The sequence below is a fragment of the Scyliorhinus torazame genome, chromosome 1 (assembly GCF_047496885.1).
Source record: "Scyliorhinus torazame isolate Kashiwa2021f chromosome 1, sScyTor2.1, whole genome shotgun sequence".
NCBI classification, from domain to species: domain Eukaryota; kingdom Metazoa; phylum Chordata; class Chondrichthyes; order Carcharhiniformes; family Scyliorhinidae; genus Scyliorhinus; species Scyliorhinus torazame.
In genome coordinates, this window is record NC_092707.1 from 160,346,835 (window position 1) to 160,370,854 (window position 24,020).

The window sequence follows — 24,020 nt, forward strand, 5'->3', positions numbered from 1 at the left end:
TTGCAAGGTCAGGGAAGGCTCAGCTAGCAGTTTCTACTGAGAAGCCATATTGTTAATGCTGCAAACCAAGCGGTCATGTAGCATTTCAGACAGTGCGTTCCATTTTCACGGAACTCTACAATTTTATATAATATCGATAAAATCTGAGTGATGGCTCACCCGGGGTCCTTTCGGCAGTATTAGACTGGTACCATTGTACTATAATGGGCGGGGTTGGATAAAAATATTTCCCCACTAAAGCCACAAGCTCATGTGTCTGGGGACGTTGGGTATGTAAGGCTCTGTATCACTCCAAACGTATGTAAGCCACAGGCAGTTAGCAAGATGACTACCTGGCAATCATTCTCTACGACATTTTTCACTGGAAAAAGTAATGAATCCTTTGTGCATATTAATTCCAATCCTCCAGTCCAGCATCAAAGATGTCCAAACGTCCGAATAGAGACAAAATGAAAGAAGTTTTCCAACCTATATTCAAGTGATATGGGGAGGTGGCTCAGCAATGTCATTAGCTAACAAGTTTTTATCCTCGCTGCCAATTTTGTAAGGGCAACGAAGAGTCCACACTGAGCAAGTCAAAACACAAACTTTATTTTACAATAACTATTATATACAGCTCCAGTGGTTCCCTACTGGGTCTTCTCTAGTTGGTGCCTTACTCGCAAACTCTATTTATACAAATCCAAGTGTTGTTCAGGGTCCCCCACCCCCTTATCGGGGATGCTCGTATTCTGCAAGATCCATGGGATAGTTAATCATCCCTACCTCGTAAGACCCGTGCAGGTTATAACAGTAACATTTACATTTTTCAAGACTGTGTATCTCTTCAAAAATCGTACACATCGTGATCAATAAAGAATAAACATTTGGTTGGTAAAGTCTTTGGAAATATACATTAAGAAGTCAGCTTGACCTGAATAATAAATATCAGTAATTACATAACCGGTTTTGATTATTAACAGATATACTTGTCTGTAGAGAAGTCACCTCCTGCAACTCCACCCCTCCACTGCAGCACTCCCAGCTGGAGCTTTTTGAAACACTGCAGCAGGATGATCTGTGTCAAAGCTCCATCTACCAGCCTTGGCTCCATAACATTTTATATCCTTGTCCAGGAAAAATCTCTTTCAGGTTTAAAATGATTGAGCTAGCACCTACGGCTTTAGCTGAGAGTTCCACATTTCTCCCACCCTTTACATGAAGCCTTTCTGACATTCTCTCCTCCATGACCTGATTATTAATTTGAGGTGATGTCCCCTTGCCTCAGGTTTCCCTCACCAGCTGAAAAAATCATTCACCTCTCTCCACCCAGTCAATTCCTTTCTAAATCTTAAATGACCTCAATCAAACTTCCCCTTAATCTTCCAAGATCCAAACAATACTCGTTTATGTTTTTCCTTCTGGAAAGTAGCTCATATAACAATCCTTTCTCCAGTCCAGAGACAGATGGTCTCTACCACTCAGTCAATATCATGTGCTTGGGCCACTCTACATCCAGGTGGAGACATCACCCTGTGACATCCTCTACTGCCTGCAGCAACACCCCCCTCCTCCACCACATGCCCACATGTCCAACTCATCAACTTCCAATAACCCACAACTTACATGCCGCTCTGCAATGATAGCTGTTGACTGACCACAGAGAGGTTGGACCACTTGCAGGCATGAACATTTGTTCCACTGATCAAAAGATAAAAGTATTAAATCCTACAGCACAGAAGGAGGCCATTTTTCCCATCATGCTTGTGCTGGATCTTTGAAAAGGAAACCAGTCTGTCTCCCTTTTCTGCACTTGTCCCATAACCTGACAAGTTGTACTCTGTTTAAGTAGATGTCCGATTCCCTTTTGAAAGTTGTATTTTTCCCACCAGCCTTTCAGGGAGTGAATTCCAGATTATAACTCACTCTGTAAACCAGTTATTCCCTATCTCCCCTTTGCCAATTATCTTGAACCTGTGCCCTCTGTTTACAATCCTCTGCCAGGGGAAACAGTTTGTCCCTATCTTATCAAACCCAGATAATTTTTAATGCAATACAAAATCGTTCTCCTGATGCTTGACTTCGTTGATTCCCTTAGGTAGATACTTAAAGGGAAAATGAGTAACTAATCTTTGAAGAAGTCAATTGCACAGTAAGAAAAATGTGGAGTGAAAAAGATGCCATTTAACCCATGAGGCCTATATTCTACAGACCATGTAAAAATGTAGCCCATCAGTCTCTACTCTGGGCATTGAATCTCCAGAGCTGATAAGTTCTCCTTGTTCTGGCTAATATTTATTCTTCAGTCAAAAGCAGATTACCTGGTCACATTTGGACGTTGCGTCTTCTGGGATCTTGCTGTGTGCAAATTCCTTTATTTGCTACAGTGTAGCAGTGACTGCAGGTGGGATGTTCCAATCCCGACACTGGCGGGCATCGTCACGGGCAGGGCACAAAACTTTGGTGAGCCGTTTAAAATCAATGGCTTTCCAAATTTTCCCGGCCCATCCATGAGGTTGTCGGTGCTGGAAAATCCTGCCCTACATTTCAAAAATATTTCATTGGCTGTAAAACAACTTTAGGAAATTGTAAAAGGTGTTAAATGATGCATGACTATCATTTCACATGTGTGGCCATGTACCATCTTGAGGTGGGAGTCTCTGAAAATTATAAAAACGATTTCGTTTTCAAATTTGAGACATTCCAATTAGCCCGTCAAACCCATCCCTTCAGTAAAGTGACTCTCAATGGCCTCAGCTACGATCTCAAACATTTAAGTTATTTCAAGTTTCCTGTTGTGTGACCTTATCTTAACATTTACGCTCTTGACTTCATTACAAATGAGGAGATGGGGAGAACCCATCGAAGGGAACTCGCTTTGGATCCCAATCAACTCAGTGCACAAAAGTGGATGTTAAATGAGGACAGTGTAACATTCTGAGAAGGCTCACTAGTGTAGATGTTGAGAAGTTATTTTCCCTGACTGGAGAGTCCAGAGCCTGAGGTCACAGCTTCAGAATAAGGAGTTGGTCATTTATTCCTGAGATGAGGAGAAAGCACATCTCTCCGAGGATTGTGAACCTGCAGAACTCTCTTTGCAAGACTGAGATTGATGGATTTTGGCTACTAAGGGTAAATCGTTAGGGGGAAGGGGTCGGGACAGTTAAATAGAGGAGGGAACTTGCCCACTCCTTTCCCACATTGGTTTGGTTGCCATTTTAAATTGCAGGGGACCATAGCACGTGTCCCATGCCATCGAGTCCCTTTGAAATATGCAGAATAGGCTCCATTGATATAATTGATGCCCAGTCTGCTATTTTAACTGGAGACCTGATGTGGAGGAAGAGTGACAGTCTCCTGCCCTCAGCAGGATACTGGACCAGAAGAGACCTAAATATTTAAGGCAGGGTTTGTCCTCCAGCTCGGCCCCACATGGAATAACCTGTAACCTTCCTTGATGACCTCCTCCATGCCATGCTTTCCCTTGATCTTCATTTCTCCCTGTCCATACCTGACTTCGAGAGATCATTTCCCTGGGACTCCAGCAGCGGCCTCTACTGCCCAAGGTTCCTCTGTCCCCTCCACTCTTCAGGCAGAGATTGCTGCTGGTCTGGATTGGGGTCTGAATATGGAAATTTGGTCCTCAAATGAAAATCTCTTTGGCCTTGACATGACGATCTGGTTGCTCACTCAGACCGTCACAGTTAATGATCCTATCCCACAATTAAATTAAATGTGCAGATACACATCTTGATTGAGATACTAGGAGCTGTTTGTCCCCTTTAAATCCTAATTAGGACCAGCAACCTCACAAAAAAGAGGCAAAGAAAGTAGCTTCAGAAGCAACTTATACCTCAACGAAAATCACAAAACCAGGTTACCTGGACTTCTGGTGTTTGTGGGACGTTACTGTGCACTTACTACATTGACTACACTTCAGAAACCCAACACTGGCTGTGAAGCACTTAGGAAGTTCTGAGACTGTGAAAAATGTGCTAAAATACACGGTGTTCAACCATTCGAATAATGAAAGCAAGTTGCTATCCTACAACCTAAAATATTGATTTTTTTTCAGCTTAAATTGCAATCATAGCAACCATTAACAATTGGAATAATTGGATTTAGTAAATGGGGCCAGGTATGTGGGAAGGTAATGGTTGTCTTGCCAAAGCTGTGCTCAGGTTCACAGCAATTTTGGCATTTCATATAATTGGTTTTGTCTAAATATCTTGGGACCAGTTGGATTTGTGTAATGTTGGTGTAACGTGATTGTTGCCCTTGCCTGTGTATCAGTGGATGAGTGTTGTTGGTTTATTTCCACAACACTATCTTCATTCAATTTAGAATCATTGGGCGCGATCTGAAGGAAACGTTTCAAAGTGTCATTTATGTCGAGTTTTCCATCGTCCCTGTTGGCAAGTTTCCCCCGCCGCTATCGAACCACACAGTGACTTTTTGGGCCCTGGGGACTCCCCCAGGGGTCACGTTCACACTTAGGGCGGGATCTGCCAATCGCATTGCACCCGAAAAGCAGCGAAAAGCCCAAAAAGCAATGCGACTGGTAAACACAGGAAGATCCCACTTCCAGAAATAGTTTCTGACAAATCTGCACACTAGAATGAGATAGCTAGTCTCATTATAACATTCCCCAGGTCTAACCAAAGCATGGGATATAACCCCCTTGCATTGGAGACCTCAGGCGAGCGCTATGCAGTGCTGGTCTCCACAAATGGGGACCAGATGGAACGCCACTCTTGGGGGTCTCCCTGGGGATTGGAGGCATCCAGGTACATGACCTCTGGATAGGTTAGTACCCTGGCAGTGCCAGCATGACAGTGCCACCTGGGTGTCAGCCTGACACTGCCAGCTGGCAAAGGCACGCCAGGCTAACACTGCCAAGCTGCCATTTGTTGTATGGCGATGATTGGGCATGGGGGTGTCCTGTGCGGGTATGGAGGGGTGAGGGGGCCCTGGAGACCCCCTTATAGTAAGTTGGGGCTGGGGGAATTCATGAGTTGCGTTAGGGGCTTGCAAGATTCCGACGCCATTTAAAAATGACATCCCGATCTCTCGCTGCACTGAGGGGTTCCGGCAAGGGGAACTCCTCGTGACAGAAAATGGGGCGAAATGCAGCCTCATCGGGCAGTGCCTCGCTGAGGCCCCCGATCTACCTGGCTCCCATTTGGGCACGACGCAAGCCCGTAGATTACGCCTATTGAAGGCCATTCAGCCCAATGTGTCTGTGCCAGCTCTCTTCAAGAGCAATTCATCTAGTCCACTTCCCCAATCTATGCTCTGTAACCTTGATTTTCTATTTCAGATAATGCTGGGATAATTATCCAATTCTCTTTTGAAAGTGTCCATTGAAACTGTCTCCACCAGACCCCAGGCAGTGATTTCCGAATCTGAACCACTCGCTGCATAGAAATCTTTTTTTTGGTCATGTCGCTGTTTCTTCTTTTGCCAATCATCTTAAATCGTCGTCCTCTGGTTCTCAACCCTTCCATCAAAGGGAACTGTTTCTCCCTAAATACTCTGTCCAGACCCCTCATGTCAAATCTCTTCCTTATATTTCTCTTCTCTAAGGAGAACAGAATCACAGAATCAGCCTCAGCATCTAGTTTTCTGTTTATTGGATGTTATTTAAGTGTTTGGAAGAGCAACTCAAAGCAAAACCTGCTCCCTCCCAATAGCCCAGCAGACTGCTTGATATTTTCCCAATTCCGGGTAGAAAACGAATGTCTTTTCTTTGGATTGGGTTATGTCCCTTAGGCAAACCTTCATTCACTTAGGTAATAAGGGTGAGGCAAGAGGTGACAGGAATTGCAACAGCAACACTTCATAATAACCCATTGTTGTGAGAGCCTTTGGGACAACCTGAAATCACGATTGGCACTGTACAGATCCAAGTCAGTTCATCCTTTTGCAGATACTGGCGGCAGTAGTGCCCAGTTGTTTTGGTGGAATGGGAGCATTGGATGTGAGAAGCCTCACCTTCCTGTAAGCAGAATCAGAAAGCACTTGGTAAATGAGCAGTCAAAAGTCTGGTCTTAATCTTTCTATTTTCACAGGCGCCCATTATCTGGATCAATGTGGGTATATGAACAAAATATTTGCAAAAGGGCAGTGTTGGTAGCAGAAATATCCAGTGCAGAGGAGAAATATTTCTGGGGATTGGCTGTTGTGGGCGTCACGGAGACACCGAGGGGAAATCACTTCATGCTGAAATTTGTGCAGAATCATTGGGTTCTGGAGCTGAGGCATTGGTCATAAGATATAATGTGACCCTTGCGGAGGTGTCCAAATGGTCTGGAGACCACCTTTGTACATCAGGCTCCGAAGCTGGTTAAGACAAATGCTCCCTGCTGTTAACCACTTTTTAATACATCTGAATACTGTTCAATACCTTGGATCAATCTGGCATGCGCGTTGCAAACAACCAACTTTCTCTGAAGAAAGGAAAGATCAGACTTGCATTTGTGCAACACCTTTTCACAACCTCAATACATCCCAGAGCCTTTTTCAGCCAATTTGAAATACTTTTAGTTTTGAAGTTTAGACACTCTTATAATGTGGTAAACGCAGAAGGCCAAAGTGGCAAAATCCCACAGACAGAACTGACCAGATCTTCTGTTTTTGTGAAGTTGGTTGAGGAATAAATGTTGGTTAAGAGACCCAGGTGAACTCTCGTGCTCATCTTTGAATGATGCCATGGGATCTCTCACAAACATCTGAGAGGATAGAGCCTCACAGATGAATGGCACCTCCGATAATGCAACAATATCTTAGTACCGCACTAGAGTCTCAGCCTAGGCTATGTGCTCATTAATAAGCGCAGGGTGGAGTGGGACATCAATTAGTAAAGATGCTTAGGTCCATTCTTTTATCTACTTGTAGATCTGACTTGGCCTGTTTTAGTCGAGTTGGCAGTGACACGCTACAAGGCAGTGTCACTTGAGACACCTGGTCAAGGACTCTCCATCGGCGGGATCCTCCACTTCACCAGCAGCGCACCCACGCCCACAGTTTCCCGACGGCGTGGGAGTGGTCACAATGGGACATCCCATTTACCGGCTGTGGGAACGGATAATCCTGCAGCCAGAGGGGGCGCGCCGCACCTGAAAACAGGGCTGACTGGACAGAGAACCCTGCCCAGGGCTTTAGTATGTTCCTACGGAATGTGAACTAACCCCCTTGTGTGACATCCATTTGGACAGTCTCATTCCTAATGGGCCTCACAATGTATCATTTACAAACTGATATACATATAGGGGGAGAGAGAGAAAAAAAATGGAATTTATAGGTTATGGTCGATCATCACTCAAGAGATTCCATGGGTTAACAACAAAAATTAAGATATCTCTTCAAAATATTCTGAAATGTTTAAAAAAAAACAAGTGACAGAGCGTTAAATGAGCAACACCCAGGGAGAGGGCAATGAGACAACCCTGGAAACACATTGAGTTTGTAAAATTTATTCCAACATGCTTTTTAAAAAATATGCCCAACTCCTTCACCAACTTTGAAATGTGGTAAAGACAAATAGAATACCTGTTAAAAACATTTTCATTCACAGTACAGATGTGTAGGTGTACAATAGGGTTCACAGACATCAAATACTGACTTCTAGGTTTTCTCTTTTTCTTAATTTTTTTTCTTTTCTCCTTTTTTTAAATGTATTTTCTTTTATTTCACAATGAACTCTGTGCTTTTGTTACTTGCATTTATATATGGTTTCACCCCATACAAGTGTTGCAAGGTGCAGTACTAGAAATTGGTGTTTCAAAATAATTACAGGCAAATGTACCAATTACATAGTAGAACTATATGTATTTACAGTTGTCTTTTTTGGAATGTATTGCCTTTTTTTAACAAAAAATGTATATAAACTTTTTCTTTTGAACAGACAACATTATTACACATAACCTCTTAAAAGGAGAACAATCAATATTCTTGAAAAATATCAAATTTAACAAGATGAATTTCACGTTAACACTACAGGGTTTAAAGTGGGATTAAGTGCCAAACTGCTGATATCATGCAAGTGTACATTTTAAGATCTTGCTTTTTATTTTCCACCATTAAAAGGTCCGGTCTTCAAGACCGCCAAATATATTGGCATAAAATTGTTTTTTTACTTTTAAAGAGACAGTGTCCCTTTTCACTGGCCCATTGCAGGCTTGTTTCCGAGGCTTCATTAAATGAAAATAGTGCTAATTTTAAAATGCATCCTTTTCTTTAGTTTTGAAAAATGGTAACAGTCAGGAATATATTACATAATTTAATTCAAAAAGTCAGTCAGCTGGCCTTAAACAGAAACATTATACAGCAATGTTCGAACGCACATCAAAGCCTGAATGAGACAGCACAGACACTCCGTTAATTCTGAAACAAGAACCCTGTCTCTTTGAGTTCATCACACACAGTGGAATGAGGTTTCCCTGGCTGTGACAGAGCACTCGCCAAGTAAAAACACACCGAGTACAAAAAAAGATATGTTTCAATGCCAGACGTGATTAAAGGGACAACATTTTTAAAGTGAGAAGGGGTAAACGGCAAAAAGAGATGACGTGTTATTGATAATAGAACAAGGACCCAGGTAAACCTTCAGACCACTGTAGTTTGATGGGGAACTTTTAAGTTTACGTTAGCTAGCTAAATGTAAAATAATACTATGCTTAAGCACTTAAGTGCAGCCAAAATGACGGAATGTCATAGAGCAAATATAAAACGTAAGAACTCTTTCACATCATCTATATTCCACTTGAAAGTGTCTGAAATGCTTTTAAGTGCATTTTATGTACATTACATTTTTTCTAAAATTACATTCAATAGAACGGACCAAAGTATTGCAGACCGTGGACAATATTTTTGTCAATTGAGACAAGGTACTAAAAAAACACACTGCTGATAGGACAATCCACCAGTAACTGTCCTCAGCTTCTCTCCCTCCCTCCACCCACCACACCCAAAAAAGGCCACAGCACACATCAAAAATAAACAACAGTAGGAGGTTCTCCAAAAGCATCTTTGGACTTGGGAACTGTTTATCCTACAACTCATTCTTAAAAGCTTCTGCGTCTCAAGGTTCTTCACGTTGCAAGGCAAAAAAAATTCACAGTTCTTCTCGCTCACCAACGAACATCCTTGGTAGCTAAATGAAAATGGGGTTGTTGACTAATTGTGGCCATAAATCTCTTTTCATTCAGTCTACAACAGACCCAGACATGATGCAAAGAAAGTCTTTAGTGGTGGACAACTTTGGGAACCATAGATCTAAAATTACCTATTCCTTCCAAGCATTAAGTAGCAGATTATTCACGGGGTTCTGACATGATTTGCAGGTCAGAACACAGAGGGTTGATCTGTTGGGTCAGTGTTTGATTAAAAAGCTAGATTCCAAAAGACAAAAAAAAAATTGGGCCCTCAGAGATTGGATTCTGTCCTGCTGATCCTGGTGCGACTGTGCTGCATATTTGATTATTGTTGTTGTCTTCAAAGATTTGAAATTCCATTTTGTCCAGACAAATAGAAGGCGTTAAATGTGAAAGAATCCTTAGAAGGATAGCCAAAGTGCCGAGAGTCAATTGTTGCAAAGGGTAAACATAACCATGGTCAAAATAAAGCCTTTTTTGTCATAATTTCTGCTTAAGAAGCTATAAAAAGCGTACAGAAAGACCACCAAGATGCTGGGAAAATTTAGCCATTTATAAACAATTAAATACAGAATACAATAAATATGCTTCATAGAATTATTTCTGTACACAGGAGCTGTTTACATTTTCTCAATATAAAAATAAGTCTTCAGTGCATCATCACACCAATGTTTTAATCCCTTTTGTTTCATCTCATTCGACGCAGTGTAAATCCAAAAAAAGACAGCTACTCTGAATCAATTACATTGCTCTTAAAAATATTCACAGCCTCAATATTTTTTTTCCCCTCCCCTGCCCCCCACCCCTCTCCTATACATTTGGAGCCACAAAATAAAAGAGAAAGGCACAAGTAACTTTGTACGTTTAAATAATACTGGACTTGGACAATTTTAAACAGGAATTTTCAGATGATTTTGGTCATGTTTACAATATATATATATATATATATATATATATGTGTGAATGTTTTGTTCAACCAACATTCATGAATATGATGAAGAAAAACTAGTGTTGACAAATGCCCATCACCTTTTCTTCAAAGGTGGATCTGCATGGCTGTGGATGCTATGAACTTCCTGTCTCATTGTCCTTTTGCGTGTCAGGGTGCACAAAGCCTTCACCCTTACACTCAGGGCTGCTCCCGCTTTGCGTTCTAAGTAGGTGACATTGTCCACTTGAAGCAGTCCTGCGCGCACCAGTTTGGAATGAGTGGGAAGGGCTTGAACACTCTGATGAGCTACTGCTGCTGCTTCCTTGTAAAGGATATGTAGATTGCTTGGTGGCTAAAGTGCGAGCTAACTCATAGTAGGTGTCTGCAGACCCCAAATGCTTCTTGCTAAAATCCTTTGAGGTTCCTTCCCCGCTTGTCGAAGGCTTTGGAGAATGCTCGTGACTGGTGCTGGGGCTGTCCAGTCTGGTTGAGCCAGCAGCTTGTCCCGAGTGGCTCAGAGCAGCGATAGTGCTGGGTTCAGAAGAAATTGGTACCCTGTATTCCTCCTGTTTGTATGTTTCTTCTTCTTCTTCTAACTCAACAATCTCTGTCCTCCGTAAAGTAACACTTGGTTTACTACTTCTAGCAAGAGAAGGTACTGGGGCTGTGGGAGCTGAAGGTAGCAGTAAAGGCAAAGATTTTGAAGTTGTCGCTTCAGCTGATTTGGGCCTCAGTAAAACATCATCTTCTAAATGTTTTGTGGCCTCGGTTTTATTTGCACTAAAGGGACATGGCGCAGTTAGACTTACAGGAAACCCTGATTGTAGAGAGACTATTGGAGAAGGCACCAAGCCTGAATGACAGCCTGGCCTTGACTGAACCATCTGAATACCACCAATTGGAATCATGGGGTAGGGCGTCCTAACCAGCTGTTGCGAGTGAAGAGGAAGATGACTGAAAACATAATCTTGTGCAGTCCCTGTCAGCCCACTGTAACTTTGACTTTCCAGTGCAGTTTGAGTGTTTCTTGAAGAAAAAAAATGCAAGGCTTGGGAAGATGTACTTGGCTCTTCATGTATACCGTGGTATCCCATTCTAGACATCTTCTGTACAACAGAGAAGGAAGAGGAGATTATACATCTTTCTGTCTCACACTATGAAGTTAGTTCTTATGATCCAGTTATTACTGATCTCTGTACTTATCCAATTCAGATTTTTTGCATACCTCTATTTTAATCACTTCACTATTGGTAGCTGTGCCCTCAACTACCTAGGTTTTAAGCTCTGGAATTCCCCCCATTCACCTCTCTGCCTCATTATCCACATTATAGATGGTCCTTAAAACCTACCCTGTGACCAAACGTTTGGTCACAGACCCCAATATCTCTACATTTAGTTCAGTATCAATTGTTTGTTTGATAATGTTCCTGTGAAGTGCCTTGAAATATTAATAATAATCTTCATTAGTGCCACAAGTAGGCTTACATTAACACTGCAATGAAGTTACTGTGAAAATCCCATAGTCACCACCCTCTGGCTCCTGTTCGGGTACACTGAGGGAGAATTCAGAATGTCCAATTCACCTAACAAGCACGTCTTTCAGGACTTGTGGTAGGAAACGGGAGAGCCCGGAGGAAACCCTTGCAGACACAGGGAAAACGTGCTGACTGCACAGGCAGTGATCCAAGCCGGGAATCAAACCGGGTCCCTGGTGCTGTGAAGCAACAGTGTTAACTACTCTGCTGCCATGCCGCCATGTTAATGGTGAATATAAGTTTGGCTGCTGAATGATACTCAAGGGGAAGGTATTCACAGGACCGTAGAACACTGTAAAATGTTATTAACCATGTTAACCAAACCTTCAAATTTATCATTCTGATGTTTGACTTTTAATCTCTTCATGACCTTACCTTGACCTTTCCCTGCAAACTCCATCTCTCCTTCTTTAAAGACCCTTCTTGGATTTCACCTTTTTAATCAAGCTTTTGGGTTACTCCCCCACCCTTTATTTATCCTTTTTGATGTTCTATTTTTCTATGGAACACCTTGGGATGTTTTCTACATTAGGATGAGATATGAAAGCAAACAGAGCAGACATTATATGTGACAAACTAAGTGGAAGCTCCGTTTCAATTGCAGGCAAAGTGAGAACTGGGGGCCAGAAATATAAGTCAGTCACTACAATGAAATTCAGGAGAATCCTCTTTACCCAGAGAGTGGCAAAATTGTGGAAATCGCTACCGCAGGGAGTGGTTGAGCCAAATAGCATGGATCTGTGGTTCCCGGAGTGTGGGTCACAACCCGCAATGGGGTTCTCAAAGTCAGATTTGGGGTTGATTGCACTCCCTCCTCTCAGCAGAAATATGGCTGTGGAGTGGAGCCCATCCAGTCCAGTGATCCTAATGGGACAGTCCTGGACCCACTGGATTAATGTTACCAAACTGCAAAGGGTCTGACACTGAGCCCAAGTAGCTCTTTAGCTTCACAATACACTTTTAGTACTGTGTACTGAGTGGGCAGCACAGTGGCGCAGTGGTTAGCATTGCTGCCTCACGGCGCTGAGGTCCCAGGTTCGATCCCGGCTCTGGGTCACTGTCCGTGTGGAGTTTTCACATTCCCCCTGTGTTTGCGTTGGTTTCGCTCACACAACCCAAAGATGTGCAGGCTAGGTGGATTGGCCATGCTAAATTGCCCCTTAATTGGAAAAAATGAATTGGCTGCTCTAAATATTTTTTTAAAGTATTGCGTACCGAGCAGGCCCATGATGTCTGTGTGCCAACATGGCTCAGACAGAGGTTGCCAAGTGAAATTCAGCCATTGATTGAGCCAGGAAAGGGAGTGACTGCTTCAAACTTTGCAGCATTTCTGCTCCTGTCTGTTGTACAGGCTCCTTACACTCGGAGAGTGACTCAACTACACCGGCAGCTAGACCCAAAGGAGAGAAGGAAAAAGGGTCTGCTGAGTGATTGACAGGGTTGGGAGAGGGTGGTTGGGACATTGTATGTGTGTGTGCACGTGATTACAATGCAGGTCTTCATTTTCATTTTCAAACTTGCTGAATGCCCAAAAAAACTCAACATCTGGGGCGGGATTCTCCGATATCGGCGCGATGTCCGCTGACCGGCGCCAAAAAATGGAACGAATCAGTCCGGCATTGCGCCGCCCCAAAGGTGCGGATGTCTCCGCATCTTGAGGGGCCGAGCCCTCACCTTGAGGGGCTAGGCCCGCGCCGGACTGATTTCCGCCCCGCCAGCTGGCGGGAAAGACCTTTGGTGCCTCGCCAGCTGGCGCGGAAATGACTTTGCCGGGCGGCGCATGCGCGGGAGCGTCAGTGGCCGCTCACTGCATCCCCGCGCATGCGCAGTGGAGGGGGTCTCTTCCGCCTCCGCCATAGTGGAGACCATGGCGAAGGCGGAAGGAAAAGAGTGCCCCCACGGCACAGGCCCGCCCGCGGATCGGTGGGCCCCGATCGCGGGCCATGCCACCGTGGGGGCACCCCCCGGGGCCAGATCACCCCGCGCCCCCCCCCAGGACTTCGGAGCCCGCCCGCGCTGCCTTGCCCCGCCGGTAAGAGAGGTGGTTTGATTCTCGCCGGCGGGACAGGCATTCCAGCAGCGGGACTTCGGCCCATCGCAGGCCGGAGAATCGCCGGGGGGGGCCCGCCAACCGGCGCGGCGCGATTCCCACCCCCGCCGAATATCTGGTGCCGGAGAATTCGGCAACCGGCAGGGGCGGGATTCACGCCAGCCCCCGGCGATTCTCCGACCCGGCGGGGGGTCGGAGAATCCCGCCCCTGATTCTGACACAGGCAAGAAAAAGGAGAAAAATTCTTTAAACAGGAAGCTTGTCTGCTTCCAGAAAGTGAATGCTGCACAGGTCGTAATTTTTTCACGCTCTCCAGACGCAGCCTTGAATGGCACCAAGCTGGCAAGAGTGCAGTGGCATAGAGGTTTTGTCCCTCGGCTAATAACCCAGAAGATGTGAGTTCAAATTCCAAAGTCTGAGAATTTGAATCTGGAAATGAAAAAAGCTGGCTATTAATATGAGTTGCCACAAAACTGTTGGAATGTTATAAACGGTCAACCAGTTTGCTGATGTCCTTTAAAGAAGGGATCTGTATTTTGCTCAAGTTCCACTCCAGTGTGAATGGCTCTTAACTACCCAATGAAATGTCTAGCATGTTACTCAGTTGTATCACAACACCACAATGCAGTAGCACAGGAGAGTAACAAAAGGTGAGCTATAAACAGGAGTCTTGTCAATTATGCTCACATCCCAGGAATAATTAGGTGTGGGCTTATTCTGCTGACTTTTTTAAGGGCTTCACTTATTGCCCATCTCTAGTCCTCGAGAGGGTGAATACAATTGAGCACCTAAGCCATCTTTTAGATGTTATGAGTCAACCACACGGTTGTGGGCCTGAAGTCACATTTCCTTCACTAAAGGACATTAATAAACCAGATGCGTTTTTACAACAATCTAGTAGGTTTGTGCTAATCATTACTGATGCCAGCTTTTTATTCCAGAGTTATCTAATTCATTGAATTTAAATTCCCCCGTTGCCGTAGTCAGATGGGCACTTGCTTAGATATTTAGCTCAGACCCCAGGGTTACTAATGCTCTAGTTTAACTAATTTGCTACTATTCCCCAAAAGACAGACTTCTAAAATAGCTTCATTGTTTGGCAGGCAGAAGAAGAATTCCACAGCTGAACGAGAAATGCCTGGCAGTAGCAGTGAGTAATCTGTTCTTCACTGTTGGGAAAACCGTGAATCTCTGGTTAAAACATTATAAAGTACCATCGTCATGCTTACCAATTTGGATTCAGATTGCTCCAGCTCTTTGCTAGATATCCTTGGAGGTAGACCCGATGAGGATGAGCCACTGTGCTGTGAAGAGAAAGAGGAGCCTTGGGCACTATGCCAAGCTGGTGTCAGGCATCTACTTGGCAATTCATCTTTTACTGGGGACAAGTGTCTTAGAGGTGATTCTTTCCGCACTGATGACAATTGTCTCCTTGGAGAGACATCTCTTGCTGGACTCAAGTACCGTGAAGACAACATTCTCATACCTGGTGACAACGTTCTCCCAGGCGATATTTCTCTTTCTGGTGACAAGTGGGTTCCAGGTGAAACTCTGCCAGATAACACTTCTACCCTCGGTGATAAACACCTCTCAGGTGACACCTCTCTTCCTGGAGACAAACGTCTCTTTGGTGACATGCTTTTTCCTGGTGATGGGCATCTCTTGGATGATAATTCCCTTCCTGGTGAGAACTGTCTGCGAGGCGACATTTCTTTTCTTGGAGACATGTGTTCTTGAACTGATGCCTCTCTCTCTGGTGATGAGTGCTTTCCAGATGGGATGTCCCCTCCTGGGTGTAAAAGACTACTGGGCGATGTTTCTCTCTTTGGAGACCATGGCCTTCGAGGCAATATATCTCTTGAAGGTGAAGTATCTGCACTTAGCGCAGTCTGCCTTTTCATCACAACATCTCGAGTCATTAAAAAAGACTCAGTGGATGTCAATGAAGGCATTGAAATGCTTCCCTCGAGTTGTGCCTGTGTGACACCATGACACATAGGAACCATAGCTGACTCTGAGGATTTTGTTAGCTGTGTGGCTTGAATCTGAGATGACGAGACTGGGTAACTTGTCAATGAATACAGACTGGTTAAGCTAGATCCCTGCTTTGAGGTGGTCTCTAATGATGTGACTGCAGTTTCCCCTCTGAATGATGTTGAGGCAGTCCCAGCAGTTTGCTGACTGGGACTTGCAATCTCTGATGACTTCACAAATTGTTCCTCTTCCTCCTCTTCTTCATCATCATCATCGTTGTCATCATCATCGTCTGATTCTTCAACATCTGAAAACTGATGTTCTTCTGCTGGGTCGGTGCCCTCACTTTCTTCTGCTTTCTTCAACTTTTCTTCACTAGTTCCTACATCAGAGGAATGGGGAAAAAATTAAAACAAAGAATATGAACATCTCTTTTTTCCACCTTTTACTGGTGACAAGTTCACACACTCACCCCGCTCAAACAACAAGCAAGAATAATTAATTAAACGTACCCAGAAATCTTTCAGTTTAGAGGGGACTAAATCCAATCTTGTACCAGTTTTTCAAAGTATATATGACAATACTTACAAGAGGTCCCTTGGGACTGTATCAATATTTGCAAGGAATTTCTCCCCAACTTCACCCCTCTCCCCTTTGCTAACACTGCTCTTCGTCAAAACAATTAGAACACAACTGATGGAAAGTTAAAACAAAAACATTCTGACCATTTCTGAAATCTTGCACTGAACTTATTTCATTCTCTTTGAGTTCTACCAAACGATCATTCATGCCTCTTCATCCAGGCATGGCATTCTGAATCACAAGATGTCCGGCAATAAGTTACAGGCTTTACAATGCACACCTTCTGAGAGAAGATATTTTTAGCCTCTTGGTCGTATTCTCTGGCTGGACCTCAAAGGCAGCAAGTGCGCACTGCAGTTCATGCAGGCAAAAAAATGCAACCTCAAACTGCTTCTGGAAGATTCCTCCCAAATGTAACTGTAATAGCGAGGGACAGGCCCTCAATCCGTATGAGGCAGCCTTCAAGGGGGGAGAGGGAGGAATAATACGTGTTGGCTCAGTGGCCCCACATCTTCTCACCTCCTTGTGATCTTACCAGGCGTGGCTCAGCATCAACAGGGCCGTGTGATCAATTTCCATAAGTATATTTGTGGGCTGATTGGTCAAGCTGGTGGACAGGCATCCTCCCAACTGAGGGGAAATCTGGCAGATGCCTGGAGGTGGCTTGCTGGTGGTTGCCCTCAGAGCCCCACAAGGCCTCCTTCTTTAAGCCTTCCCACCCCAACGGAGCTGTGGCCATCCTCTGGATGGACCTTTCCCTCCACAGGGCTGGCTTTACAGCTGGGGCCACCATTTATTGCATTGAATTTGAACCTCATCAGAGATTAGCTTAAGATAGAGACATCCTCCGTGTCTCCTCCAACAGTGGCAAAAGCCCACCTCTGGAGAGTGGGTTGCAAACATAGGAACATAGGACTTAGCAGCAGGAGTAGGCCATTCGGCCCTTTGAGCCTGCTCTGCCGTTTGATAAGATAATGGCTGATCTGATTGTCGTCTCAACTATGCTTTTCTGTCCACCCTCCATAAGTCTTGACTCCCCTATCTATCAAAAATCTATCTAACTCAGCCTTGAATAATGTCTGCACCTCCACTGCTTTCCGGGGAAGAGAATTCCATAGCCTAACGATCCTCTGAGAGAAAGAAATTCTCCGCACATCTGCCTTAAAAGGGAGACCTCTTATTCTTAAACTGTGTCCCCTAGTTCTAGTGTCCCCACAAAGGGGAACATCCTCTGGTTATTTATTCTATCAGGATCTTATATGGCTCAATCAGGTCACCTCTCATTCTTCTACACTCCAATGGGTGTAGTCCCAGCCTGTTCAACCTATCTTCATAAAATCAGCCCTTCATCCCAGGAATGAATCAAGTGAACCTTACCTGAACTGCTTTTAATGAAATTATATCTTTATTTCAAGTAAGTGTTCACTCATTCATTAGCTTTCTTTTAGGAAGTATCGAGCAAAGTGGATAAAGGGGAAACTGTAAATGTAATGTACTTGGATTTCCTAAATGGCTTTTGATAAAGTGTCACATTAAAGGTTACTATGCAAAATAAGAGTTTATGGTAGGGGTAACATTTTTTTATTCGTTCTTGGGACATGGGTGTCACTGGATGGGCCAGCATTTTTTGCCCTTCTCTTTTTGTCATTAATTGCCCTTGAACTGAGTGGCTTGCTAGGCCATTTCAGCAGGGTGCAGTTAAGAATCAACCACATCACTCTGTGGGTCTGGAGTCACATGTCGGCCAGACCGGGTAATGATGCAGATTTCCTTCCCTGAAGGACAGTAGTGAACCAGATGGGTTTTTACGACAATCAGCAAAAGTTTCATGACCATCGTGAGGCTTTTAATTCCAGATTTCTATTGAATTCAAATTTCACCATCTGCCGTGGTGGGATTTAAACGCGGGTCCCTAGAGCATTACTCTGGGACTCTGGATGACTAGTCCAGTGACAATACCACTACGCCAGCACTTCCCCATATTAGCGTGAATAAATGGTTAGTTAACAAGGAGAGCGATTAATGGACCTTTTTCAGCTTGGCAAGTTGTAAGTAGTGGAGTGCCACAGAGATCAATATTGGGGGACTCAAATATTTACAATCCACTTCAATGACTTGGATGAAGGAACCAAATGTACGGTAGCTAAATTTGCCGATAACAATAAGGTGGAAAAGTAAGTTGTCAAGAGGAGGTAGAGAGTGTACAAAGAGATATTGGGTTAACTGAGTTTGTAAAAATATGACGGACGAAGTACAATGTGGGAAAATGTGAACTGAGTATCCGGGTACATGATCCACATGAGGTTAGTATGCAGGTACAGCAAGTGATTAGGAAGGCAAATGCAATGTTAACGTTTATTGCAAGAGGAATGGAAAATAAAAGTCGGGAAGTTTTACTGAAGCTGTACAGGGCCTTGGTGAGACCACATCAGATGACCTGGAAATAAGCCTGACTCACACTCATATCCTAACAGCACAAGATTCGGGCCTGTGGTGTCAGATCACTGAATCTTCCTTTCCTCATACTGGCTACATTATACGCCAAGTCCAGCGTTGCTTCTGAGAAAATGGAATAAAAGATGAAGTCAAGTGATGAAAGGAAATAATTTATTCATTATTTTTGAGTTAATACTCAACACTGACAGAAAGCAGAACAGCTCAGGAAGAGCCAGATATATTCCAAAGCTGTTTTGCTTGTCCAAAAGCAACAAACCTTTTTGTTCTGTCAGGGAAAAGAATCAGTGTTCTTTGAAGCCCTCATTTCTGCTGTCAAACGCACAATAGGAAACTCGCAACTAGTTTCAGATCATCCCTCTATTCACAAATGTCTATTTATAACTCTTAATGTCACAGCACTTTGTCAGAATCTTTGAGCTGGAGCTGCAGACACTTTTTACTCAAGATGCTCAAAAGCAGCCAAGACAAAGTAGCCCAACTCATCAGCACCCCGTCCACTATCTTAAACATTCACTCCTCCAAGATTGGCACACAGTGTCTGCAGTGTTTAGTATCCATAAGATGCACTGCAGTAACTCACCAAGGCTCCTTCAACAGCGCCCCCCAATACTGTGACATCTACTGCCTAGAGGGGTCAAGGACAGCAGGCACATGGAAATACTGCCACCTGCAAGTTCCCCTCCAAGCCACACACCATCCTGACTTGGATCTGTATCACCTTTCCTTCATGGTCGCTGGGTCAAAATCCTGGAACCCCCTCCCTAACAGCACTGTGGGTGTACCTACACCACATGGACTGCCGCTGTGCAAGGTGGCTCACTAGCACCTTCACAAGTGCACTTAGAGGGATGGACAATAAATGCTAGCCTTGAAAGCTCTCCCACTTCCTTAATGAATGAATGAATGAATGAATGAATGAAAAAAGATATACAACATTAACAGCACAGAATCAGACCAATTGGACCAGCAGGTCCATGCCACATGGGCCTCTGCCCACCTCCATTCATCTAACTTTATTAACATATCCTTCCATTCCATTCTCCCTCAAGCATTTAGTTAATATCTTCTTAAATGGATCTGCACTATTTGTCCGAACAGCACCTTGTGATAGTGAATCCCACATTCTAATCATTCTCTGCAAAAATAATTTCTCCTGAATTCCAGTCGACTTTTTAGTGGCTAGTTTATATTTATGGCTCTTAAATATAATGGTGAATTTCAATTTTCGGTGAGAGTGTCGAACAATAGCTTATGTATTATCGAGAAAGAGAAATATAGGAACAGGTTGTCCAGCCATTGGACCCCATTCAGGTAAATCATAGCTGGTCTGAACCAGATCCCTTGAAATTGTCAGCTAATAAAAATCAGTTGATCCCATTCTTGAAAATTTCAATTTTCCACAGCAGTTTTCCCATTACTATTTGTGCAAAGGTCCTTCCTGATCTCACTCTTGAATGTTTCACCTCTAATTTTAAGATGATGGATGAGATTTTATGGCTTCCTTCCAGTATTTACCGGCCACGGTTGGTAGCCCGTATTGGCCAGCAGCGGGATCTTCCTGTCCCACCGCTGTCAATACAATTTCCCATTAAATATACTGCACGCTGCCTGGAAGCTCACAGTGAGGGTGCGCCGTCAGTGAGACCGGAAGATCCCGCCGGCGTGAGCAGCTGCTAATTTTCAGCTCAGCACTCAAGTGTGAAGGGGAGTGATTAGAATACACTGAACCCTCTTTGATGTGGTTCATGTTTGTAAACATTGTGATCACTCATCCATGAAGGAAGATCAATGAAACAAGGCTTACAACTGTCTTTGTGGAAGCTGTCAATCACAGCCCACTAAGAGAAATGAATGAATGGCTTGCAGCTAAAGAATCTGAGGGGTTTAAACACTTTTCTCCTTCCAGGAATGGACATGTGTGTTTCCTCTGTCTGTGCCAACGGGTATATGCCTAGATGAGTGTTACAACAGTAGTTTTTTTCACTGCACCTATCTCGACTGCTCTCTAGTTTCCAGACAGGGGTCTCGTTTCTGGGGAGTTTGTGGGGGAAGCCCTTTAGTTAGGGGGGTCTTGAGGGGGTTCCACTATTCAGAGGCTCTCAGGGGGTCTCCCTATTCGGGGGGTCTCAGGCAGGGCTCTCTGTCTACGGCGGTCTCTGTGGGGGTCTCCATAACTAGCGGGTCTCTGGGGGTCCCTGTATCTTAGGGCATTTGTGTGGGTCTCCCTATTTAGGGCGTCTTAGGGGGGCAGTGGGGAGTCTGGTAGAGGAGGTGGGCAAATCGTACATTGTGGGGAGGGTGGTCCTCGGGTAGACTTTGGGGCAACTCGCTTAAGGGGTTACTGCCTTGGCCCATGGCGAGGTCCATCACATAAGGGCCACGCTGGTAAATATCAGTAGTAATTTGTGCCCAAGTGATTCCTGGCCTGGAGGACCAGAGAATTTCGGGTGGGCTTGGAGATCTGGGTGTCAGGCCCGCTAAGTGGATGCAAATGGGTCATTAGGTCCCATTTGTATCAATTAGCATCCTCCCGCTGGCACGTAGGCATGAACCACGATCCCGCCGGAGCACAGAGGTCGGTTCGGCGCTGGCACAAACCTCGATTTCGGCCGGACACCCGATTCTCCGTCCAATCACGATCTGTTTTGCTGGTGTCGTGGGATGGAGAATCCAGCCCGCTGTCAGACCTGCTGAGTTTATCCAGCACATCTTTCCTATCTGGGGTATTCCAGATGGAGTCTGAACGATGCTCTGTACACCTGAAGCATAGCTTCCTGCCTTGTGTATTCCATCCTCCTTGGGATAAAAGCCAACATTCATTTCGCCTCTTTAATCATTTACTCACATGCCTAATCGATTTGTCCACATGGGAGTTCAAATTCTTTCGCTGCTCCATGGCTCCGAGACTCATAACAGTGAGGGAATATTCCAATTTGAATTTCTTGGATCCAAAGTCAATGATCTGCACTGCCAGTCCCTTTTATGTGCCACTAACATATTCCTTAATCCGTTTGCGGCAACTGCATTATATTAGCCTGCGAGGGAATTTCACCAGATCTATTGCATTGTCAGAGGAAAAGCACTTGCCAACTTAGTGACAAACTTCACTTCAGAAACTCCTCCGAGCTATTAGACCAGCTGCTCACAGTGACGTGCGTTTTAACAGCCTGCTGGCACCCAACATCGATTCACTGATCTCTCGAACTCCTTCTCCTCCCACATGTGCCCCCCTCGATGGACGAAGCTGCCTTTCCAGGAACTGCATGGCCCTCTGGCTCTCAGCCCTGTCTCTCAACACAAAAGTTCAGGAGCAGAAAGAAACTTTTGTTTCTGTCGTCTGGAAATGAAATCGGCTTTACAATTCGCTACAACGTGGGACTGGTGGCCCAACGAGACCCCCCTCTGGACTGCTTCCCACTCGGGCTGCGTTTCTGAAACCAGTCTATTGTCACGGTTTGCGATTTTAACCACTCAAATGATGAGGCACTGGATATATTGCCTCTTTGCACTGTTTCACGGGCATTTCTCAATTACCCTTGCACTGTCGTACCACAATTCAATCGGCCACCCAGAGAGTGATTAGAATGTGGAAATCTTTATGGAATGGTTGTGATGAATGGCATACACAGGCATTTAGAGGGAAGCGAGATAAGTACATGACAGAGGAGGAATTGAGGTTGCTTTAATCTTATCGAAACATATAAATTTCTGAGGGAACTTGATAGCGTAGATACCGAGAGGATGTTTGCGCTTGTAGGAAAGACTAGAACCAGCGGACACAATTTACAAAGTCTATTTTATTTTTTGTTTATTTATTTTTTTTAAATTCCAATTAAAGGGCAATTTAGCATGGCCAATCCACCTACCCTGCACATCTTTAGGTTGTGGGGGAGAGACCTACGCAGACACGGGGAGAATGAGCATGGCCACACGTAGAGTGACCCAAGACTGGGATTGAACCCGGGTCCTCAGCAGCGTGAGGCAGCAGTGACAATTTAAGAATAAGGGACGGGATTCTTCGGTCGCCGATGCCGAAATCTCGTTCGGTGATCGGCCGGAGAAACAAAGTTGGCACCGAAATCAGGGGCGGCGGCGCTTTAGTGGTGCTTCACCCCCTCCTAGAGTACGCCACACACCGTATGGATGGCCTCAGGACGTTACCTGAGGCCCTCCCCCCGATGCTCCGCACCCGACCGGCTGAGTTCCCAACAGCATGTGTCTCTCATTCTATTATTTGTTGGGAACTCGGCATAGTGGCTGCGGATTGAGTCCAGTGCTGCCACAGTCGGGGGAGAGCTGATCCGCGGGCAGGGGGGGCTTTGGCAGGCGCTGGGGCATTGTTTGGGGGTGGTCCGGGGGTCGCGAGTCTGGCCAAAGGGGGTGGCACTATTTCGCAGGCCGGGTCCGCGAGCGGCCGGCGCCATGTTGCACGACGCGGTCGCTGCAGGCCGCCGCCATGCGCACGCACAGCCACGGACCCGACAATTCTCCGGTCGTATCGGCAGCCAGAGCCGGGTGCTCTACACTGCTTGCCTGCTAGCCGCCCCCCCCCCCCCCCCCACACCTAATGGAGGACCGGTGGCCGTTTTGCACCTATTGTCAGTCGTAAAATGCCACCATTCCCACATCGGCATCAGGACGTAGCCTGAAAATCGGAGAATCCAGCCCAAGACTTCTACAGTTTAACACCGAGGTGAGGAGAGTTTTTTTTCTCTCAGAGGGTCTTCCCTATGTGGAATTCACTGCCCCTGAAAGCAGTGGAGGCTGAGTCATTTAATTTATTCAAGGCAAAGTTAGACAGGTATTTGATAAATAAGGGAGCCAAGGAGTTATGGGGGCGGGGAGGGGTGGGTGCACAGACAGCAAAGCTGAGCTTCTGACCACAATCAGATCAACCATGGTCTTATTGAATGGTGGAACAGGCTTGAGGGGCTGAATGGCCTACCCATACTCCTAACTCCTAATAGAATTCAATGAGGTATGGTGAAGGAGGCTAGTATGGAGCATAAATGTAAGCATGAACCAGTTGGGTCTGAAGGCCAGCTCAGGTACATGTGCTTAATTCAGTTTTTCTGCAGCTACAGTAATGAAAACATCTAACAGCAACGCACTAACCTTGTGCACACAGCACTCCTGTTAACAGACCGGATACACTCCAAATGGTGTTTTGTGTTTTATTAAATGAGCAGAGCCTAGGCTCGCCCTTCCCTGTGTCTGTGATCCACCCCGTACCCAAGCCCCACAACCCTTCGAGAACTCGGAAATCCTCCAATTCTGCCCTGTCGTTTATGCCCCACCTCCTTTGTCCCATGATTGGTGGGTTTGCCTTGAGCCATCGAGACCTTAACCTCCGGACT

General features: G+C 45.0%; 1 protein-coding gene across 4 annotated transcripts in view; it reads right to left on the minus strand.

The window, feature by feature from the left end:
* Positions 1 to 7,438: 7,438 nt before the first annotated feature.
* The window catches only part of LOC140415761 (transcription factor HIVEP3-like), a 624,924-nt gene continuing 608,342 nt past the window's right edge, over positions 7,439 to 24,020 (minus strand). For all 4 annotated transcript variants that reach the window (XM_072501083.1, XM_072501080.1, XM_072501081.1 and 1 more), the window contains 2 exons: positions 14,880 to 16,006; positions 7,439 to 11,171 (listed from right to left, as the gene is read on the minus strand). In XM_072501083.1, coding sequence (XP_072357184.1) covers positions 10,200 to 11,171; positions 14,880 to 16,006 — 2,099 coding nt within the window. In that variant the 3' untranslated portion in view covers positions 7,439 to 10,199. The remainder of the gene's footprint in view (positions 11,172 to 14,879; positions 16,007 to 24,020) is intronic.